The 18819-nt window shown below is 39.5% G+C and overlaps 2 protein-coding genes across 2 annotated transcripts; one reads left to right on the top strand and one right to left on the bottom strand.

Moving 5' to 3' along the window:
* Positions 1-7776: 7776 nt before the first annotated feature.
* Positions 7777-18348, bottom strand: LOC130041956 (olfactory receptor 5M11-like). The gene is made up of 2 exons (XM_056134260.1): positions 17411-18348; positions 7777-7867 (listed from the first exon to the last, which is right to left on the bottom strand). Exons 1-2 carry the CDS (start codon positions 18346-18348, stop codon positions 7777-7779), a joined length of 1029 nt encoding a protein of 342 aa, XP_055990235.1.
* LOC130044975 (olfactory receptor 5M11) lies at positions 13731-14666 on the top strand. The gene has a single exon (XM_056137663.1). The coding sequence runs from the start codon at positions 13731-13733 to the stop codon at positions 14664-14666; it is 936 nt and encodes a 311-aa protein (XP_055993638.1).
* Positions 18349-18819: the final 471 nt, after the last annotated feature.

Raw genomic sequence — 18819 nt, forward strand, 5'->3', positions numbered from 1 at the left:
GGCAAGCTACCCGTGACATATTCATTATGCCAAACACAGTAACAACAAGTCTCACAATGGAGATATTCCTGGTGCCCACTCGAGCAAATTGATGAACAACAGGAGGACAGTGCTACAGTGCTACAGTTGCTACAGGTGGTACAACGCCTCAAAGAGAACTTGCACACATCCATTGGGCTTATCCTACTGTGTATCTTTGACGGTTTGATATATACAAACTATAGTAGTACAGAGTGTAGAAAGGCACCGTCTATCTGTCTCACAAACCATAATGCCTAAAATGAGAGAGAGAAGGAGAAAGAGAGAGAGGAAAAAGAGGTGCCTGCCATAGAGAAGCCTGAGGTGGGAAATGGCTTGAAGGGGTTGGAGGGAAACTGGGGACATTGGTGATGGGAAATTACACCGATGGAGGGATGGGTGTTGAAACATTGTATGACTGAAACGCAATCATAAACAACTTTATAATGCTCTATCTCACGGGAGCACTGTAGCACTGTCCTTCCGTTTTTCATCTATTTGCTCGAGCGGGCCCAGTAATGTCTCCATTGTGAGACTTATTGTTACTGTGTTTGGCATAATGAATATATCACGGGTAGCTTGCCAGGCTTTGCCATGCAGGCGAGATACTCTTGGTAGCTTGCCAGGCTCTCTGAGAGGGGTGGAGGAATGGAACCCAAGTTGGCTGGGTTTGCCACGTGCAATGCAAACACCCTACCCTCTGTGCTATCTCTCCACAATGTTCTTTTGAACACTTGGTATCCCTACAAATAAAAAAGATTTGAATTTGTATATTTAAATTTGAATTTTTTTCTATTTTTTTCCTGATTTTTATTAAAAACCACCATTGTTTAAAAAGTTGTTCATTACACAGTTATTTTAAGCATTTAGTGTCTATCACTACCTGTGTGACCTTCCCCCTGCCAATATCACCAGTTTCCCTCCCAATCTGAACCTGTCCCCTTTGGCACATAACAAATTTACTTTATATTGCTTATTTCAACAAAACTTTTAGAACTTGCAAATAGAATGATCAGAAAATAAAGTAACAAGTGCCAATTAGTTATTACTATATGATTTTGACCTATGTGAATACGAAAATTAAAACCATTTAAAACAATATTAAATAGTACCTATTATCATTTACATATATACATTTCTTTTTTTTAATGTAGGAGTGCTGCTATTTATTCATCACTGATTAGCTGATTGAATTGGACATGAACTCCACCTTTTTTTTTCATTTTTTATAATTTTATTTATTGAATCACCGTGGGAGCAGTTACAAAGATTTCAGGTTTAAGTCTTGCTCATGCAATAAAACACCTGTACCTTCACCAGTGCCCATTCTCCACCACCAAAACCCCCAGTATGCCCCCATCCCACACCCTCCCCCTACCTGTGGGGCAGATGATTTCCACATTACACTCTCTCTATTTTGATCACATTCAATATTTTGACACCAGATCCACCATTATTATTTGGGATTTTACCCCAACACTCAGATCTGTTGAAAAGGCAACAGTAGACAATTTGTTTTCTATTGCTGGTTTAGAATAACATATTATGCCTTGTGGCTGCAGTAGAGGCCACGGAATTTTGAAATTCTGAAATTTTAACACTTAAATCTGGAGGAATTTCTGCCAAAACCTGCTGGGTTTTGAGATTTGTTCCTGAGTCTCTGGGATCATGGCTGTTCAGCAGCTTGATCAGGAGCCAGAAAGGCTATTCATAGACTGAGACTCCGGGTCTCGTTGGAATGGGGAGGAAAGGGCCGGCTCCAGCGACAGTAATTTACTGCGGGTTCCAGATTTGTTTCTGAGTCTCTTGGATCATGGCCGTTAAACAGCTTGATCAGGAGCTAGAGAGGCCGTTTGTGGGCGACGACTTGGGGTCTCGTTGGGGTGGAGAGGAAAGGGCTGAATCCACCCACATCCCATGAGGCCTGACTTGTCTCGTCACTGAGCCCTAACCTGACTGTCCAATGGCCTCCGGAGGATGGTGGCCACCAGGCTTCCAGGGAGAACAGGCCAAGGTATGAAACCTATTCCCATCTGGGTTGGCCCAGTGCCAGTAACCTACTGCAGGGGACAAGATACATTTCTGCCAAAAGCTGCTGGGTTTCAAGATTTGTTTCCGAGTCTCTGGGATCATGGCCATTAAATGCCTTGATCAGAAACCAGAGAGGCTATTCATTGTTGGCAACTCAGGGTCTCGTTGGGATGGGGAGGAAAGTGCTGGCTCCACCCCCATCCCATGAAGCCCAGCGTGTCTCATCACTGAGGGCCCAAACCTGACTGTCCAGTGGCTTCTGGCGAATGGCAGCCACCTAGTCACCAAGGGGGAACAGGCGGAGAGACAGCACTCTTTCCCCCCTCCCCCGGGGTGGCCCAGCAATAGTAACCTACTGCATGGTCGGATGAACTTCTGCCAAAAACTGCTGGGTTTCGAGATTTGTTTCTGAGTCTCTGGGATCATGGTCATTAAGCAGCTTGATCAGGAGCCAGAAAGGCCGTTCATTGGCGGAACTCGTGGTCTTGTTGGGGTAGGGAAGAAAGGGCCAGCTCCAGCCCCATCCTGTGAGGCCCCATGTGTCTCGTCACTGTGGGCCCAAACCTGACTGTCCAGTGGCCTCTGGCAGATGGCGGCCACTGAGCTGCCAAGGGTGAGCAGGCAGAGGGTCAACACCCTTTCCCCACTGGGGTGGTTCGGAGACAGTAACCTACTGTGCAGTCTGGGTGCATTTCTACCAAAAGCCACTGGGTTTCGAGATTTGTTTCTGAGTCTCTTGGATCATGGCCATTAAGTAGCTTGATCAGGAGCCAAAGAGGCCGTTTGAGGGTGGTGACTCGGGGTCTCATTGGGGTGGGGAGAAAAGGGCCGGCTCCACCCCCATCCCTTGAGGCCCCATGTGTCTTGTCACTGTGGGCCCCACGTGTTTCATCACTGTGGGACTGTACAATGACCTATGGAGGATGGCGGCCACTAGGCCACCAAGGGGAACAGGCCAAGGCATGAAACCTATTCCCATCTGGGGTCGCCCAGCGCCGGTAATCTACTTCAGGGACCGGACACATTTCTGCCAAAAGCTGTTGGGTTTTGAGATTTTTTTCTGAGTCTCTGGGATTGTGGCTATTAAGCAGTTCGATCAAGAACCAGAGAGGCCATGCCTCCAATTGTATAGCTGAGCCCAAGGTGGTTTGTGGGTGTGTCTCTCACATACCTAACTTTTGGCCGTTTACTTTCTTGGTTAACTTTGCCCCAAGTTTTTGGGGTCTGGCCAAAGTCACAGCAGCAACTTTGGGGTATCTGGAAGTCTGAAGGCACCATCAGGCTGCTGATGCACTCGCCTCACAGGTATAGATTGACCTGCTGGCGGCACCATACCCCCTACATATATACATTTTAACTCTGGCATCTAAAGTATATTACATTAAATTCTATTTCATACTTGGTTCTCATTATGGTAATAGTCAAGTCTCACCTGTTATTAAGAATAAAATCTCTTCTGTTTTTGTTTGTTTTGGGGCCACATTCCCAGTGATACACAGGATTTAATTCCAGCTCTAGACTCAAGGATCACTCCTGGCAGACTCAGGGGCCCATCGGCTGAGTGAGAGTACAGTGGGTTGAGAATTTATCTTGAACGTGGCCACCTTGGGTTTGATCCCCCGCATCCCATAGGGTTCCCCAAGCACTGCCGTCAGTAATTTCTGAGTGCAGAGCCAGGACTAACACCTTAGCATCACCGGGTGTGTCTCCCCAAAAGCCAAAAATATAAATAAAGTACAAAGTGTAGTTTTTTATTTAAACATTGAGGCTATGGCATCATATTATTTTAAGTAATGGAAAAGTATTATGGAATTTTTTTTTGCGGTAGGATGCCATAGATTACATGCTAAGGGCTTATTCTTGGCTTTATGCTAAAGGATCACTCCTGGAGGGACTTGGGTAACCATATGCATTGCCCAAAATCCAACCTGAGTTGGCAGTGCACAAGGAAAGTGCTTTAATCCCAGTTCGCTCTCTAATCCTTTCAGTTTTTTTTTTCCTCTGGTCACTGGTATGAGGTGATATTCTATGTCATTTTGATTCCCATTTCCTTTATAAATGACAATAAACACTTTTAAAATATGTCTAGTGGCCATATCATGTCTTCTTTGGGAAAGTGTTTGTCATTTTCTCTCTTCAGTTTTTGATGATATAATTTATTTTCGTTGTTGTTGAGCTTTTTGGGTTTTTTTTATTATTTTGGGGGGCTTTTTGAGTCATACCCGGTGATACTCATGGATTACTTCTGGCTCTACATTCAGGAACTACTCCTTGCAGTGCTTGGGAAGCCATGTAGATGACAGTGATAGAATCCAGGTCAGCCACATGCAAGGCAAAAGAACACCTTACCTACTGTTTCTCCAACCCTGAGCTTTGTGGTTTAGACATCTAGGATATTAGTCCTTTATCTGATCCATGGTGTGCAAGTATTTCCTTCCATTCAATAGGATTTTTTTTTTAAATTTTAGTTTGAGTTTCTTTTGACATATAAAATGTTTAAATTCTTTGAAACCCTATTTGCTTTTTTTTTGTTTTTGTTGTCTTTCCTAAATTCAATTTCTGAATCAGAAATTAAGACATCTTTGAATTCCATATGCTGCTAAGTACTGTGTATGTTTTCCTCAAGACTTTCTATGGATTCTAGTCTAATAACTGTCCATATGTCTGAAGGTTTATTTCTGGGTGCTCAATTATATTTTGTTGATTGATCTGAGAATCTGTCTTCAGTCCAGTGCTACACTGTATTGATTACTATAGTTTTGTGGCATCGTTCAAAAACCAGGACTACTTTCACCTTTTGTCTCCAAGTGGCTTTGGTTATTCATGAAGTTTTCTGATTCTATACAAATACTATACGAATTTTAGTACTGTTTGACAACAGAGTTTTAGAGAGGATGGGGGCAGGTTTGTAAGATAGAATAGAGAAAGAAGATCAAATTCAATGCTATGTGGACAGAGAATCTATCTTTTGAAATTTCCGTTAGTCCCCCATTATTGGGGCACCTTAGGGCCCCAACCATTCCAGGATGTGACATTGAGAGTTCTTTATCATTTCCAGTGTGACCCAGGTAATCTGGGCACCCCAGGGCCCAAGAATCACTGTGTTCTTGGTTCCTCATGATGAATAATTCATTTGTCTTATTATCACAGGTTATGGCTGCTGATCCTGTGAGCACTACCTGCGAGCCCCCAAAATATGGCAAAGTAAGGATACTACAACTTTAACCTCTGACACTGCCTGAGTGCCTGACTACCAACAGATTGGCCCTGGTGACCTCTAGTCCTTGAGCCTAAGCATGGCTCGATTGTCAAACCCTAGCCTTAAACCATCTAACTTAGCTTGTGGAATACTGTTGGAGGCAGGGGTGGCTGGGGGGGGGGGGCGGTGGGTGCTGTGCTTTCTTATATTTTTTGGGAACATCTCCCAAAATAAGAGATGGACGAACAAAGGAGTCACAGGCTGAGGTCATTAGTATCTACAATTAGATTTGTAATCTCCATATGTGAACTCCCCATGTAAATCCTCTGAAACTTAATCTTCTTATTTACTTACTAAACTTACTATTATTTACTTCTTAATCGCTACTGTTAAGTTCGGTACTATGGGTTACCAAGTGGTGAGATGGACAGAAAAAGGAACCTAATAATGCAAAAGCAGAAGGAGTTTTATTCCAGTTAACTGGGGTCAGCTATCTCACCCACAGAGCGGTCCCTTGAGACCAGCCCTGACCTTCAAAGCAGTTTATATAGGGTTTGATTGCATAAGCAGTACATACCTTATTATTTCAGAAAAGAATCTTACCTAGTTACCAAAGAAAGGTGTGGAAAGTGTCTAGGGTAACAGTGGTCAGACAATAGTTAAACAATAGGGGCTGGAACGATATCACAGCAGGTAGGGCGTTTGCCTTGCACGTAGCTGACCCGAGTTCAATTCCCAGCATCCCGTATGGTCCCCCAGCACCACCAAGAGTAATTCCTGATTGCATGAGACAGGAGTAACCCCTGTGTAATGCCGGGTGTGACCCAAAAAAGCAGAAAAAAAACCCCAATACTTTCCAGTAAGAGTTAATGCTTACATATGCTACTCATTCTTTTAGGTTTAATAAAAGGCAATTTCTGGGGCATTATGATTGACTGATTGAACCTACTTGCTGAGCCCAGGAACTTTCCCGGGTGGGTTCAGTTTGACTAGTTACACATTGTTTCATTGCTGGGAAATGGAGACTGTTTCAGTTCTAGAAACTGAACCTGGGGCCTACTGATTTTGCTGATTTCTGCCGCCTGTCATGGCGTCAGTTTTTGACCTACACTTCCTACTGTTACTATATTGGGAGAATTAGTCCACCATATTCCTCAGCCTGTTTCATGAAGTTCAGGATGAATTCATACCATGTAGGACGTTGCTGAGGAATTATTAAATTACCTCTGTGAAAGCTTCCACACATGCAAATTACTCACGAAAGTGCCAGCAATCCTGTAAGTTTAATGTTTCTGCATGTGAGTGACCATAGCCAAGACTTGGACATTCACCAGAGAGGACACCATTGAAACACTTGGATCTGGAAAGACAATACAGTCTTTCAAAACAACACTATCAATTTCAAGGTGAAATCTCCTGGTCTGCCTTCTACAGTACTCCTCAGGAAAAAAGTAAATTTTGAATTACTAACACAGATGATCAGTTTTATCACCAGAGATTATTCTAATTAAACCCGAGAGGATGATTCCTGATGGAAGACTCATCACCACTACTCTTAAATTCTTCTGAGATTTGCTTTACGTCTTATCCCCATCTCTTGCATCTTGATATAAGTATGTCTTCATTTTATAACTGAGAGAGGCACCCAGAAGGTCCTTAAACACAGCTTGGTAAAATAGGTACATTCCGGAATTGGAAGTAAGTCTGCAACTTTTCCTTTAATTTTACCTAAGAGAAAATTGTATTAAAGTCTCATTATGAGGCTAGAGGATTTTATAAAAACTGTTGCTTAAAAGTAGGGCTTTTGTGACCTTGAAAATTGGTGAGTCTTGTGAATATTGAATTTTAGCTTTGAAAAAAGACATAACCTTCGCTTGAAGCTGTGAGCAATAAAGAGCTGTGGACAGTGGTGAAATATCAACTTCATTTCTTGAAGCACCAATTACCAATTTATTTCTTGCAGGACATTAGTGTATACCCTGTTAGTGGATGCATTATTTTATACTAAAATAATTCATTTACATTTTTATAGCTGGGGAAGCTAAGCTTCCCCATGACTGACCAGAGGACTTGTCATGGTCATGGAATTCCTGTCTGAAAGAGTTGAACCAGAATCACTGATCGGAATTAGGGCCATGAAATGCTAACATGCTAAACAGTAAAGGACTGAATTCTTAGATAACTGGCATATTATCTAAGTCTCTGAGTAATTCCGTTTGTAGAATCCTAAAATCTTTCAATTGACTTATAATCAGTCAAGTACTTCTAGAGAGTGAGTTGGCAACAGAAATGGTTATACTTTGAAACCCATCAAGATCCTGTGTTTGCTTAATGGAATACTCAAAATAAAGAGAAAACCTGTGAGTGGCTGAGAGAGGGGATTCCTCCTGTTCCTGTGTCTTGGAGTTCTTCTCCTTACAGAGTGGACATTAAGGTGTATCTATGTCACTCAGCATGTTGACATTTATACATGGCATTCTCCTGGGCCCTGAGATTGACCTCTTAGTTGGAATTCATTTGGACCCCTTTTAGTCCCTTACTTTAACAATAAGATGTTCTTTCCTTTTTTTGACTTTTTGGCTTGGGGGTTTCATACCCAGTGGCGGTCGGGCCTTATTTCTGGCTCTCTGCTAAGGGATCATTCCTGGTAGGGCTTGGCAGACCATATGGAGTGCTAGGGACAAAACCCGGGTTGACCACAGGCAAAGCAAGCACCTTACCTGCTGTACTATTGCTCTAGCCTCCAAAAAATTTAGTTTTGCCTCTAAACACCTAATTCGAGAGGGACAGGCATTGAATGATTGCACTTATTTGTGGGATACCAAGGACAGTAGAAACAAGGATCAGGAGAACTCGCCTATGGTTGGAAGCTTGCTACATGTGGTGGATGGGAGAGGGCAGTTAGGATATGATAGCTGGAAATAATCACTGGTGGAACTAGGTAAAAGGATAAACATGATAATCTTTCAGTACCTGTGTTTCAAAACCATAGTGCCAACAAGGAAAGAGAGAAAGAAAGAGAGCAAGAGAGTGAGATAGAGTGAGTGAGTGAGAGCAAGAGTGAGAGAGAGAGGGAGAGAGAGAGGGAGAGAGAAACAGAGAGAGAGAGGAAGGAGAGAGAAAGGAGAGAGAAAGAGGAAAAACGCCTCCAACAGAGACAGACTATGGGGGTTGGGCGCAGTGAAACTGGGGACATTGGTGGTGAGAAATGTACACTGGTGAAGGAGAGGGTGTTGGAATATTGTGTGACTGAATCCCAATCATGAGTAACTTTGTAACTGCAAGTATCTCACAGTGATTCAGTAAAAAAAAGAAAATAATTTAAAAATGCATAAAGGTAAAAGAATTTGTTGATAATTTAAAAAAATAAGCACCTTAGCAATAATTTCCATTATGTTTTCTTTTTAATTATTTACTAAAATGCATCTAAATTATTATTACAGGCAGAAGGAAGAGGGGACAATGAACAGATAAAGATAACCCTATCCATTTTCTTTACTGTGAATGGAAAATTACAATCACGACCATCCTGTTGTTCGTCGATTGCCTTTAGCAGGCCCCAGTAACGTCTCCTTCATCTTAGCCCTGAGAATTTTTTTAAAAAGTGCCATATTCAAGGCTCTTTCAGGGTTAGGACAATGAGACCCATCATTGTTACTGGTATATGGCATATTGGGTACGCCACGGAGAGTTTGCCAGACTCTGTCGTGTGGGCAGGTTACATTTGGTACCCTGCCAGTTTGTCCGAAGTGGACAAACTGGCAGAAATGGAAAATACATTTCAAAAATTATTTACATTTTCCATTATCTTTAGCTAGCATATGATAGACATTATCTCTAGATAACATAGGATAGACATTATCTTTATCTAGTACAGGATTGAGCTTTTTACAGTGTTGAGCACCACAGGGATATTAGCTTCAATTTTCTCCCTGGCATTTCCACATTTTAAGTAAATGAGGCATTGGATATTTCTTCAAGAGTATAAGACAACATAAGAGTTGATTCTTTGGGGCCAAAGAAATAGTATGAGGTTAAGGCACACGCCTTGCTTGTATCTGGTTCAATTCCTGGCTCTACATAGTCCGCTGGGCATAGGGAGGTGCCACCCTGGCACAATAGGGCCAGAGCAACACAGAATCCTTGAGCTTAAACATCGATCAACCTGTCTAGTTGGCTGAGAATTTCCTGGAGGGGCCCTCAGGTATCTTGAAAAGTGCTTGGGAAGCCCCCTCCACCCCCCAAAACTTCTTAGGATATTATGTTTCTAATATTGACTTAAACATTTTCTGTATCTTGTATCTTCACCTTTGTAAGTACGCATTGGAAAAAAAACCTTTTGACATGCAGACCATGAGGACAAATTTGAATTTGTTGCACCTACACTGTATTAAAAATATGTCCATATAAGATTTTCCTGCTTTGAGTGCTTGAATCTAAATTTCTTGACATAAGGTTTATGGAAATCCACATAGATCTTTATGGATAGTATTTTAAACACCTGTCACTGATGCAAAAGAACCAAGAAGATAAATTCCCTACTCATCACGTAGAAGTGTAAGGAAATTAACAGTGACAGGATGTAGCAGATTCTACTATAGGAGAACTAGTTCGGATCAGGGTATAGGTGAGTTTCTTACTTTGTGGCAGATTTAAAAAAAAACAGCAAATCTCTGTGAATATAAAGTTATTCATGATTGAATTCAGGTATAAAATATTGCAATGCCAATCCCTTCACAAGTGTCCACTTTTTCACTATCAATGTTTTCAGTTTCCCTTCCTCCCCTCAGCCTGCTTCTAAGGCAGGCACTTTATACTTAATTTCACCACCTTCTCCTCCACCAGACTGACCTCTTCCTTCCACCAATGTCAAGTTTTACTCATCCCTGGTATATTCCACATCTCTTTCCCCCAATAGTAAGCATCCTCACTTGGCCATAAGAAAGATGAAGTCATGCAAGTTACTGCTACATGTATGGATTGGTAAGTACCATACTGAGTGAAGTTAATCAGAGGGAGAGGGACAGACCTAGAATGATCTCTCTCATATCCAGTGTTTAAAGAAACGTAGTAGGGAAATAAGAAATAACAAATCCCCAAAGAGCCCCCAGTGTGGCAGCATTGGGAAGGATAAGTAATGAGGGCTGCTAAAATTTTAGGACTGGGACAAATGGAGACGTTACCAGCACCCGCTCAAGCAAATTGATAAACAATGGGATGACAGGTGATACAAGTGGAATCTTATCCCAGAAGCCCACCCAAATTACGTAATAATAAGAAAAATAAAATAGAGAGATTATTTTAGAGGATTTCATATTTATAAGGGAAAATCGAAAACTGAAAGCTGATTTTCAGACATTAGTTTGATCCTTTAATGAGTTTTGCTGTGGGATTTGAAATATTCTTGACTACAAGTTAAATGACTTCTGTAGAATCCAGAAATACTTCATTGATCAAAGGTACTGATAAGTGGAAAGAGACCAAAGAAAAATGAGAAGAATATGTCTATGGAGAAAAATAGTCATTATAGTGATTCAGATTTAAAAAATCAAGAATTAATCAAGAATTACAAGCCAAATGGAGCATTAAACCTAACATAAAGGATTTCAAGTGTATATCATTATAAATCAACCTCTGCACATAGTACTTTAATGAATCACCAAAATCCCAATACTAATTCTTAACATAAAAATTTCTCTTTACTTTACCCAGCTCCTCTCCTGGATCTCTTCTAGAAATCACTAATTTGGTATTATAGTTTAAAGGTTTAATTTTATTTCATTTGATTTAGTTCATTCTCTTGCTGCAAAGTGGTTGGTTCTTTATGTTCCATAGTGAGTGAAGTTATATTTTTCTTTCTGTGTCTAACACTTCACTAAGCACATAACACTCCCAAGTCTGTCCCTAATGCTGCAAAATACAAGATTTCATCTTTTTTATAGTCATATTTCATTGTGTATAATACCATATCTTTATCATAGATACATCAATGGACAAGGTTTTTTTCAGTTCTTGGCTCTTGTTGAATAAAACTATAGTGGATATAGTGGAGCATATAAATTTACAAATGAGAATATTTTCATTCTTCAGGAGAGTAAATGCAGGTGGAGCATATAAAATTCCTAGCTTTAATATTTGATGAATTTCATACTTTCTACAAACACATTTGAATTTCTTCAGAGAACATATTAATGTTCCTTGATTTTCTCCAGGTCCTCTCCATAACATTTTTATATCTTTATGTAATAATCATTCTAAAAATGTGCAGTGGTATAATATTATTGATTTGTTTGGTTCTAATAATTCAAGATGATGGTCAAATTTTTGTGTGGCTTATGAAGCTCTATATACCTTCTTTTTATAAGCACAATACTCTTCTAACAATCTTGTTTATTTATTCCTTAACTCTGATGCTATAGAGTCACCTTTTCATGAGTCCTTCTTTGATGTTAGATTTGAAATTTTTCCCAGCAAAGTCCATATTCTACCTTTTACTTCATGATGTTGCAATATAAAACACATTATTTTCTTACAATAATATATGTCTTCCCTATTTTCTAAGGAATGGATACCAAGAGGGCAGACGTTCATAGGTTTTGTTTTTCGGTGACATCTTTGGTTGCTGACAAAAATATACAATATGTAACCTTTCATTATACAACAGTATACTAGCTTATGAATATCCTAACTTGATAATGAGAACTTGATAACTTGATATTATCCTAACATAATAATGAGAACAAGTATGATCACCATGATGAGGAAATAAAGTGGACCAAAGTGTAATCATTCTAAGTTATCAATGCGTACGGTTAGTGCCTTTAGTAAAAGTTTATTATTGATTATTTTCCAGGTAAATGAAACTATGGTGCAAGAGCACTTTGCTATGCTGGAGCAACAATACAGTGGATAGGGTTCTTGCTTTGCATGCAGTGGAATCAGATTCAATTCCTGGCATCACATTTGGCTCTGGAGCCTTCCAGGGGTGTTCCTTGAGCTCAGAGTCGGGAATAAGTATTGGATTTGCAAGAAAGGGAAAGAAAGGCATCCTGAAGAATTCAAGAGGTGATTCAGTGTTAAGACATAAAAATAGATGAAGTCATAAAGTGAACTACCACAAGAGATCTAAATTTAGGAGAGTCAGAAAGATAAATGAGCAGGCGGGGCACTCGACTTGCACACAGTCAACCCAACTTAGATCTCCCAGTATCTATACTAACCCCTGAGACCCACCAGGAGTAATCCCAAGCACAGAGTAAGGAGTAAGTACTGGACATAGCCAGATGTTGCTCACTGGTTAAATATTCACTGTGTAAAGCATTTTTCCCTCTCTCTGGCTACATCAACACACTGTGTCATTACTGTCACCATACTCAAAGTGTGTCATGAATTTATTGGATCTCATAGTTATCTACTATGGCTATGGATAATACCTTACATTTTTGAAGTAAGGATAGTTGTTAAATAGGAAGATTTCAACAACCTTATTAGGATTTTCTGAAGTACACATTTTTATGAATTTGTTTGATTAAAAAGTGATTGCTTCATCCACTTTAGATTTAAATGTACTTAGTTTTGAAATCATATACATTATGAAAAGTATGTCTTGCCATTTTGTGGTGAGAAAGCTATAGATAACTAAGGCATTAGAAATGGTGTATAGTGAAAAATCCCAACTACTTGTTCTTAAGTGCTCATATTGTGTTCAGCATATATATGAATAATTTGATATAATACGTATTGCTCATAATGTATTCAGTATATAAACTATTCATTTACACATTGAATAATTAAAGTATCAAAACATTTGAATTGAAAATTTGAATATTAAAAACTGCCAAAATATTCAATATATAAATATATGTTTAAGTCAAAACATAGTAATTAGATTTTGTCCCTGCTTCTGAGCAATCAATATAAGACAATAAGAATATATGTATACATAGACAATATATATTGCATAAATGTAGATGATGAGCATGAATTTTTTTATCAATATGTGTTCATAGAATTATTATTGTAAACACAATTATATAATTAAAACTCCATAAAAAGCAAAGATAATAAAGGATTGGGGCTGGAGCGATAGCACAGCAGTAGGGCATTTGCCTTGCACGCAGCCAACATGGCCGACCCGAGTTCGATTCCTCCGCCCCTCTCGGAGAGCCCAGCAAGCTACCGAGAGTATCTCGCCCACACGGCAGAGCCTGGCAAGCTCCCCGTGACGTATTCGATATGCCAGACACAGTAACAACAAAGTCTCCAATGGAGACGTTACTGGGCCCGCTCGAGCAAATCTATGATCAACGGGAGGGCCTTTACTTTACTTACTTACTAATAAAGGATTATCGCATGTATATATTTTGTTATTGTAGTATATGTTTTGCATGACAAAAATATTTAAATAATAATAGTCCAGTGATTTTTCACCTCATGATTACTTTCTTTCTGTGATTCAAGTGCAGGCCCAGTGTTAGAGAAAATGACCATCAGGAATCACAGCACAGTGACAGAATTCATTCTCCTGGGGCTCACAAACCGCCAGGAGCTACAGCCTCTCCTCTTTGTGCTGTTCCTGGCTGTTTACCTTGTCACCCTCATAGGCAACCTGGGCATGATTGTGCTCATCAGACTGGACTCTCGCCTCCACACCCCCATGTACTTCTTCCTCACTAATTTAGCCTTCGTAGATGCATGCTACACCACAAATGCAACCCCCCAGATGCTGATTAACTTCTTATCAGAGAGGAAGACCATCACCTTTACCGGATGCTTTATACAGTGTTATATTTTCATCGCCCTTCTTCTCACTGAGTTTTATATGCTGGCGGCAATGGCCTATGACCGCTATGTCGCCATTTGCGACCCTCTTCGCTACAGTGTGAAAATGTCCAGGGGTGTCTGCATCTGCCTGGCCACGTTGCCTTTTGTCTATGGCTTCTCTGATGGGCTGTTCCAAGCCATCTTGACTTTCCGCTTGGACTTCTGTAGATCCAATGTCATCAACCACTTCTACTGTGCTGACCCACCTCTCATCAAACTCTCTTGCTCTGATACTTATCTCAAAGAACATGCCATGCTCGTTTCAGCAGGCTGCAACCTCTCTGCCTCCCTCACTATCATCCTGGTGTCCTATGCCTTCATTATTGCTGCCATCCTCAGAATCAAGTCCGCGGAAGGAAGACGCAAGGCATTCTCCACCTGTGGTTCCCACATGATAGCTGTCACCCTCTTTTATGGGACCCTCTTCTGCATGTATGTAAGACCACCCACAGATAAGACTGTGGAGGAATCCAAAATAATAGCTGTCTTCTATACCTTTGTAAGCCCAGTACTTAATCCATTTATCTATAGTCTTCGAAACAAAGATGTGAAGCAAGCTTTAAAGAATGTCCTCAGACAGAAGGTGGTCACTTAGCAATGCTTTCAATGTCCAACTCCAGATATCTGGCTCAAAAGCCATGTATTTTTTGTTTGTTTGTTTATAAGTAGACATTTTCTATGTATAAGTCTCAAGTACTTCAGTTAAAAAGGCCATACTTTTGTATTTCCTTGTGATCTTAGGAGTATGGGGAAATTTGATTAGAGGACTAAATAATCATTCTATTTGAAGATTTGTGAGAGCAAACTCAGTGTATGAGGTTCTTGGCTCTCCCTCTGGCCTGTCAGTTTGGATACCTGAAAATCAGTTTTAAGAAAGCATGAGTGATACAGATTTTCTTGGGGTTATCGTTATACTCTTATTTTTTTAAAATAAAACTTTGAAGAAGCATCTGGTTATTGATTTCTTTCTTGTGCATGTATGAAATGTCTCCACGGAATTGCTTTTACAAAAATTTAATTTTTATATACTTTATCATTCAGCATGTTGCATTTTAAGTTTTCCAGTGACTTTTACTTTTATTCATTAAAAATTTAAAAGAGGAGGTTTAATTATTACATAGTTAAAATTTAAGATTTCTATTAGTGTTATACTTTTGAAATCTAGTTGTTCTAGAACTCAAGTCTTATGATATTAATTTTGAAAAAACGTAGGTACTTTACCATACAATTAGGTTAAATGATAATTTTCAAGTAACATTTGAAGTTCTGACATACAGAACATAATGTTGCCTTGCATGCAGCCAACATGGCCGACTCAAGTTCGATTCCTCCGCCCCTCTCAGAGAGCCCGGCAAGCTACCGAGAGTATCTCGCCCGTATGGCAGAGCCTGGCAAGCCACCCGTGATGTATTCGATATGCCAAACCCAGTAACAACAAAATCTCCAATGGAGACGTTACTGGGCCCGCTCGAGCAAATCAATGAACAACGGAAGGGCCTTTACCTTTACCTTTATACATGAAATAATTACAATAAGGTCCCTTTACATTTATATTATCCTATATAGTTCATTTTTTGTTGAACTATTGATGAAAATGCCTACAAACTATTATCTTAGAACTATCAAGGATAAGATACTATACCGATACCTATAGGTAAATACTATATATTCATTAGCTTTCCAGAAATCATTTGTCTTGTAGTTGCAAATGTGAACTTGATGGGAGACCTCTGCTGAAGTTCTCTGTGGCACGACCACTAGAGGTCGCTGGACCTGTAGGGAGTGTTCCTGCTTTTGATTTCTCTGGGAACCGGGGTGCTGCCAGGGGAACTTGATATTTCTAAGAAAAACATATATTAATTGGCCTTGATTTGCAGGTGGCCTATGGCCTAGGACGTGGGAAACAGACATCCTTGGGTGTCAGGAATACTTCAACCCGGCATCTGTCTTAGAGCATCAAGGACAATACTACAGAAGCGTCTGACTCAGAACAATACCCTGCCACCCTTCAGCAACTGCTCCTTAGTGCACTTAGGCATTCTCCACCAACCTCTACTTAGTCTTTGCCTTTCCTAATACACTTTATCATATGACCATCAGAATGTGACCCGCGTGGATGGTATCTCCCAGCTTATTCATGGCAGGCATCTTTGAACCATCAGCACTAGATCTCCTAATAGTCTCCCTACTTGGTCTAGTAGCTGTACCAAAAGCTACAGACCTCTACTATTTCCCCCCATACTTTCATCCCTATCAACCACTATGACTCTGCATTTGCAAAATAAATTTATTTATGTTAAACATAAGATATAAAATAGATGATTTATTTTTGTGTCCTTAAAAATGAATTTTAAGACTTATTTGATTATTATAAAGAATTGACATACTAAAATATGTTCTCTAGATATTATTTCATTATGTATTATATAAGAATCAACTTCAATGAATATGAAGCAATCAGGATTATTCTTAAACTCATGGTATATTTCAGAATAGCAACAAATTTTAGTACTCAACTAAGCATCTGTTGTTAGTTTTATTAATGGATAGTAAATAAATAAAAAAGATAATAGGCAAAATTAAATATCAACTTTGTTAATAGTGAATAGAGAAAATGATATAAAAGTAAGAAATTTAACTTGTAAATCAGAAGTAGGTATTTATAACAAAGTAACATGTTCTGACTTGATGATACTGAAGAAATCATGGAGTCCTTAAAACGGCAAAAAAAAATTTAAGGTTCTTTGTTAAAACATAATATAAAACACATGAATAGGCATTAAAATAAGTACATCCAAACATGCAGAGAGGAAATAAAGTCCCTCTAAATCAGATTTCTTGGTTCTTGGATTTTTTTTAATTAACAGAAAAATTTACTTTTATTTAAAGAAAGTTGGACAATATAAACATATAAAAATAAAGGATTTAATTTCTCAAAAATGTGTTGTAAAGAATTTCACTTTTCAAATAAGTTACTTCAGTGACACTCCATGTTGATGACTTGGCTCTGAAGTGAATAACTTACCAGCTGGCAAATCAAAGGATCACACCTTATTTATTCATAAACTATTATCTTCCACATACCCCTTTGGAAGTATAAGGAGCTTGCTTCTCTTGGTGAGTTTCCTAGCAATCATTATTACTCAACAACCTCCCCTTCATATTGCCACTAAACTCCTTTTGATCCCAGTATTTACAGAATCAACATTCATGATTGATCATTGAAAGAATGTACACCAGCAAAAGCCATTAGCAAAGCCTTGAATTATTTGGGGGACATAATGTGGAAATTTTCATTTAAAGATTGTTGTAATAGAACCTTTCTCCTTTGTACTAAACTTTCTCAGAAATACTTGTCTTAAGGCTTGTTTTACGTCCTTGTTTCGCAAGCTATAGATAAAGGGATTCAGGAAGGGACTCACAAAAATACAGAATACGGATATGATTTTCCCTTGCTCAACTGACTTCTCATTGGCTGGCCTCAGATACGTGCAGAAGAGAGACCCATAGAACATGGTGACAGCCATCAGGTGGGAGCCACAGGTGGAGAAGGCTTTCCGTTGCCCTTCGGTGGATCGGATCTTCATGATGGCAATAAAAATAAAGACATAGGAGATGAGGATGATGAGCAGGGAACCTGTGAGATTAATCCCTGCGGACACAAAGAGGGCAGTTTGCTTTATGTAAGTGTCAGAACAGGTAAGCATTAGGAGCGGTGGGTCAGCACAATAAAAATGGTTGATGGTGTTGGGTCCACAAAAAGACAGGCGAGAGGTCAGTATCACCTGCATGGTACCCACCATTGAGCCCCAGATATAGGGGAATGTTACCAGACAGATGCAAAGGGGCTTGGACATTCTGACATTGTAATGCAGGGGATTGCAGATTGCCATGTACCTGTCATAGGCCATGGCGCCCAGTATGTAATACTCTGTGAGGATCAGAGTCACAAAAACAAAACACTGGGTCAGACACCCGAAGTAGGAAATGGTTTTCTTCTCAGATAAGATGTTGATAAGCATCTGGGGAGAGACATTTGTGGAATAAAAAATATCCACACATGCCAAATGTGTGAGGAAGAAGTACATGGGTGTTTGCAACCGAGGTGTAAATCTGATTAAGAATATCATCCCAAAGTTCCCTGTCAGGGTGATGAGGTAAATCATGAGAAATATCACAAAAAGAAGGGGCTGCAGTTCTGGTCGGCTGGTGAGTCCCAGGAGAATAAACTCGGTTGCCTCTGTTCCATTGCGCTGGAGAGTTGGTTTAAACTTCATATTCTCTAGTCTTGTAAAAAAGAGAAATAAATTAGATGCAAGTCATGAGTTGACCATTTAAACAACCATTAAACAAACTAATTTTATAAAGAGAGGCATTGCTCTATTTATCAGAGTTATTCAAGTTGCTCTTGTCAAAATAAAACTGAAAATGGGATTTTTGAAGTCCCTGTAGCATACTTGCTTATTGCTTTGCAATGCCCACCTTGATTCAGCTATGACAGTTAGAACTTGAGTTAACTCATCCATGTTGGTAGTTAGGTTATGGAATATAATGATTCTCAGTTATTCATACAATGCAAATGGTACAACCTGATTTGAATGTAAATATTAATAAGGAAATGTGAGAATGGTGATTTTGTTCTATGATTTGATCATAATAACAAAGGATAACCTTCAATCCTTGAAAATGAATGCAGTTCTAGAGTACATGTATGCACACATAAAAAAAGAGAGAAAAAGGTTCTAATC

Source organism: Sorex fumeus, unplaced genomic scaffold, assembly GCF_029834395.1.
Source record: "Sorex fumeus unplaced genomic scaffold, SorFum_2.1 ptg000007l, whole genome shotgun sequence".
Taxonomy (NCBI): domain Eukaryota; kingdom Metazoa; phylum Chordata; class Mammalia; order Eulipotyphla; family Soricidae; genus Sorex; species Sorex fumeus.

What these genes read in the sequence shown, in the direction of transcription:
- LOC130044975 (XM_056137663.1), top strand. Translation starts at nt 13,731, where the DNA reads ATGACCATCAGGAATCACAGCACAGTGACAGAATTCATTCTCCTGGGG.
- LOC130041956 (XM_056134260.1), bottom strand. Translation starts at nt 18,348, where the DNA reads ATGAAGTTTAAACCAACTCTCCAGCGCAATGGAACAGAGGCAACCGAG. An exon ending in AGACAAGTATTTCTGAGAAA is followed by an intron (nt 7,868 to 17,410) that starts GTTTAGTACAAA and finishes GCAGAGAGCCAG; the next exon opens with AAATAAGGCCCGACCGCCAC.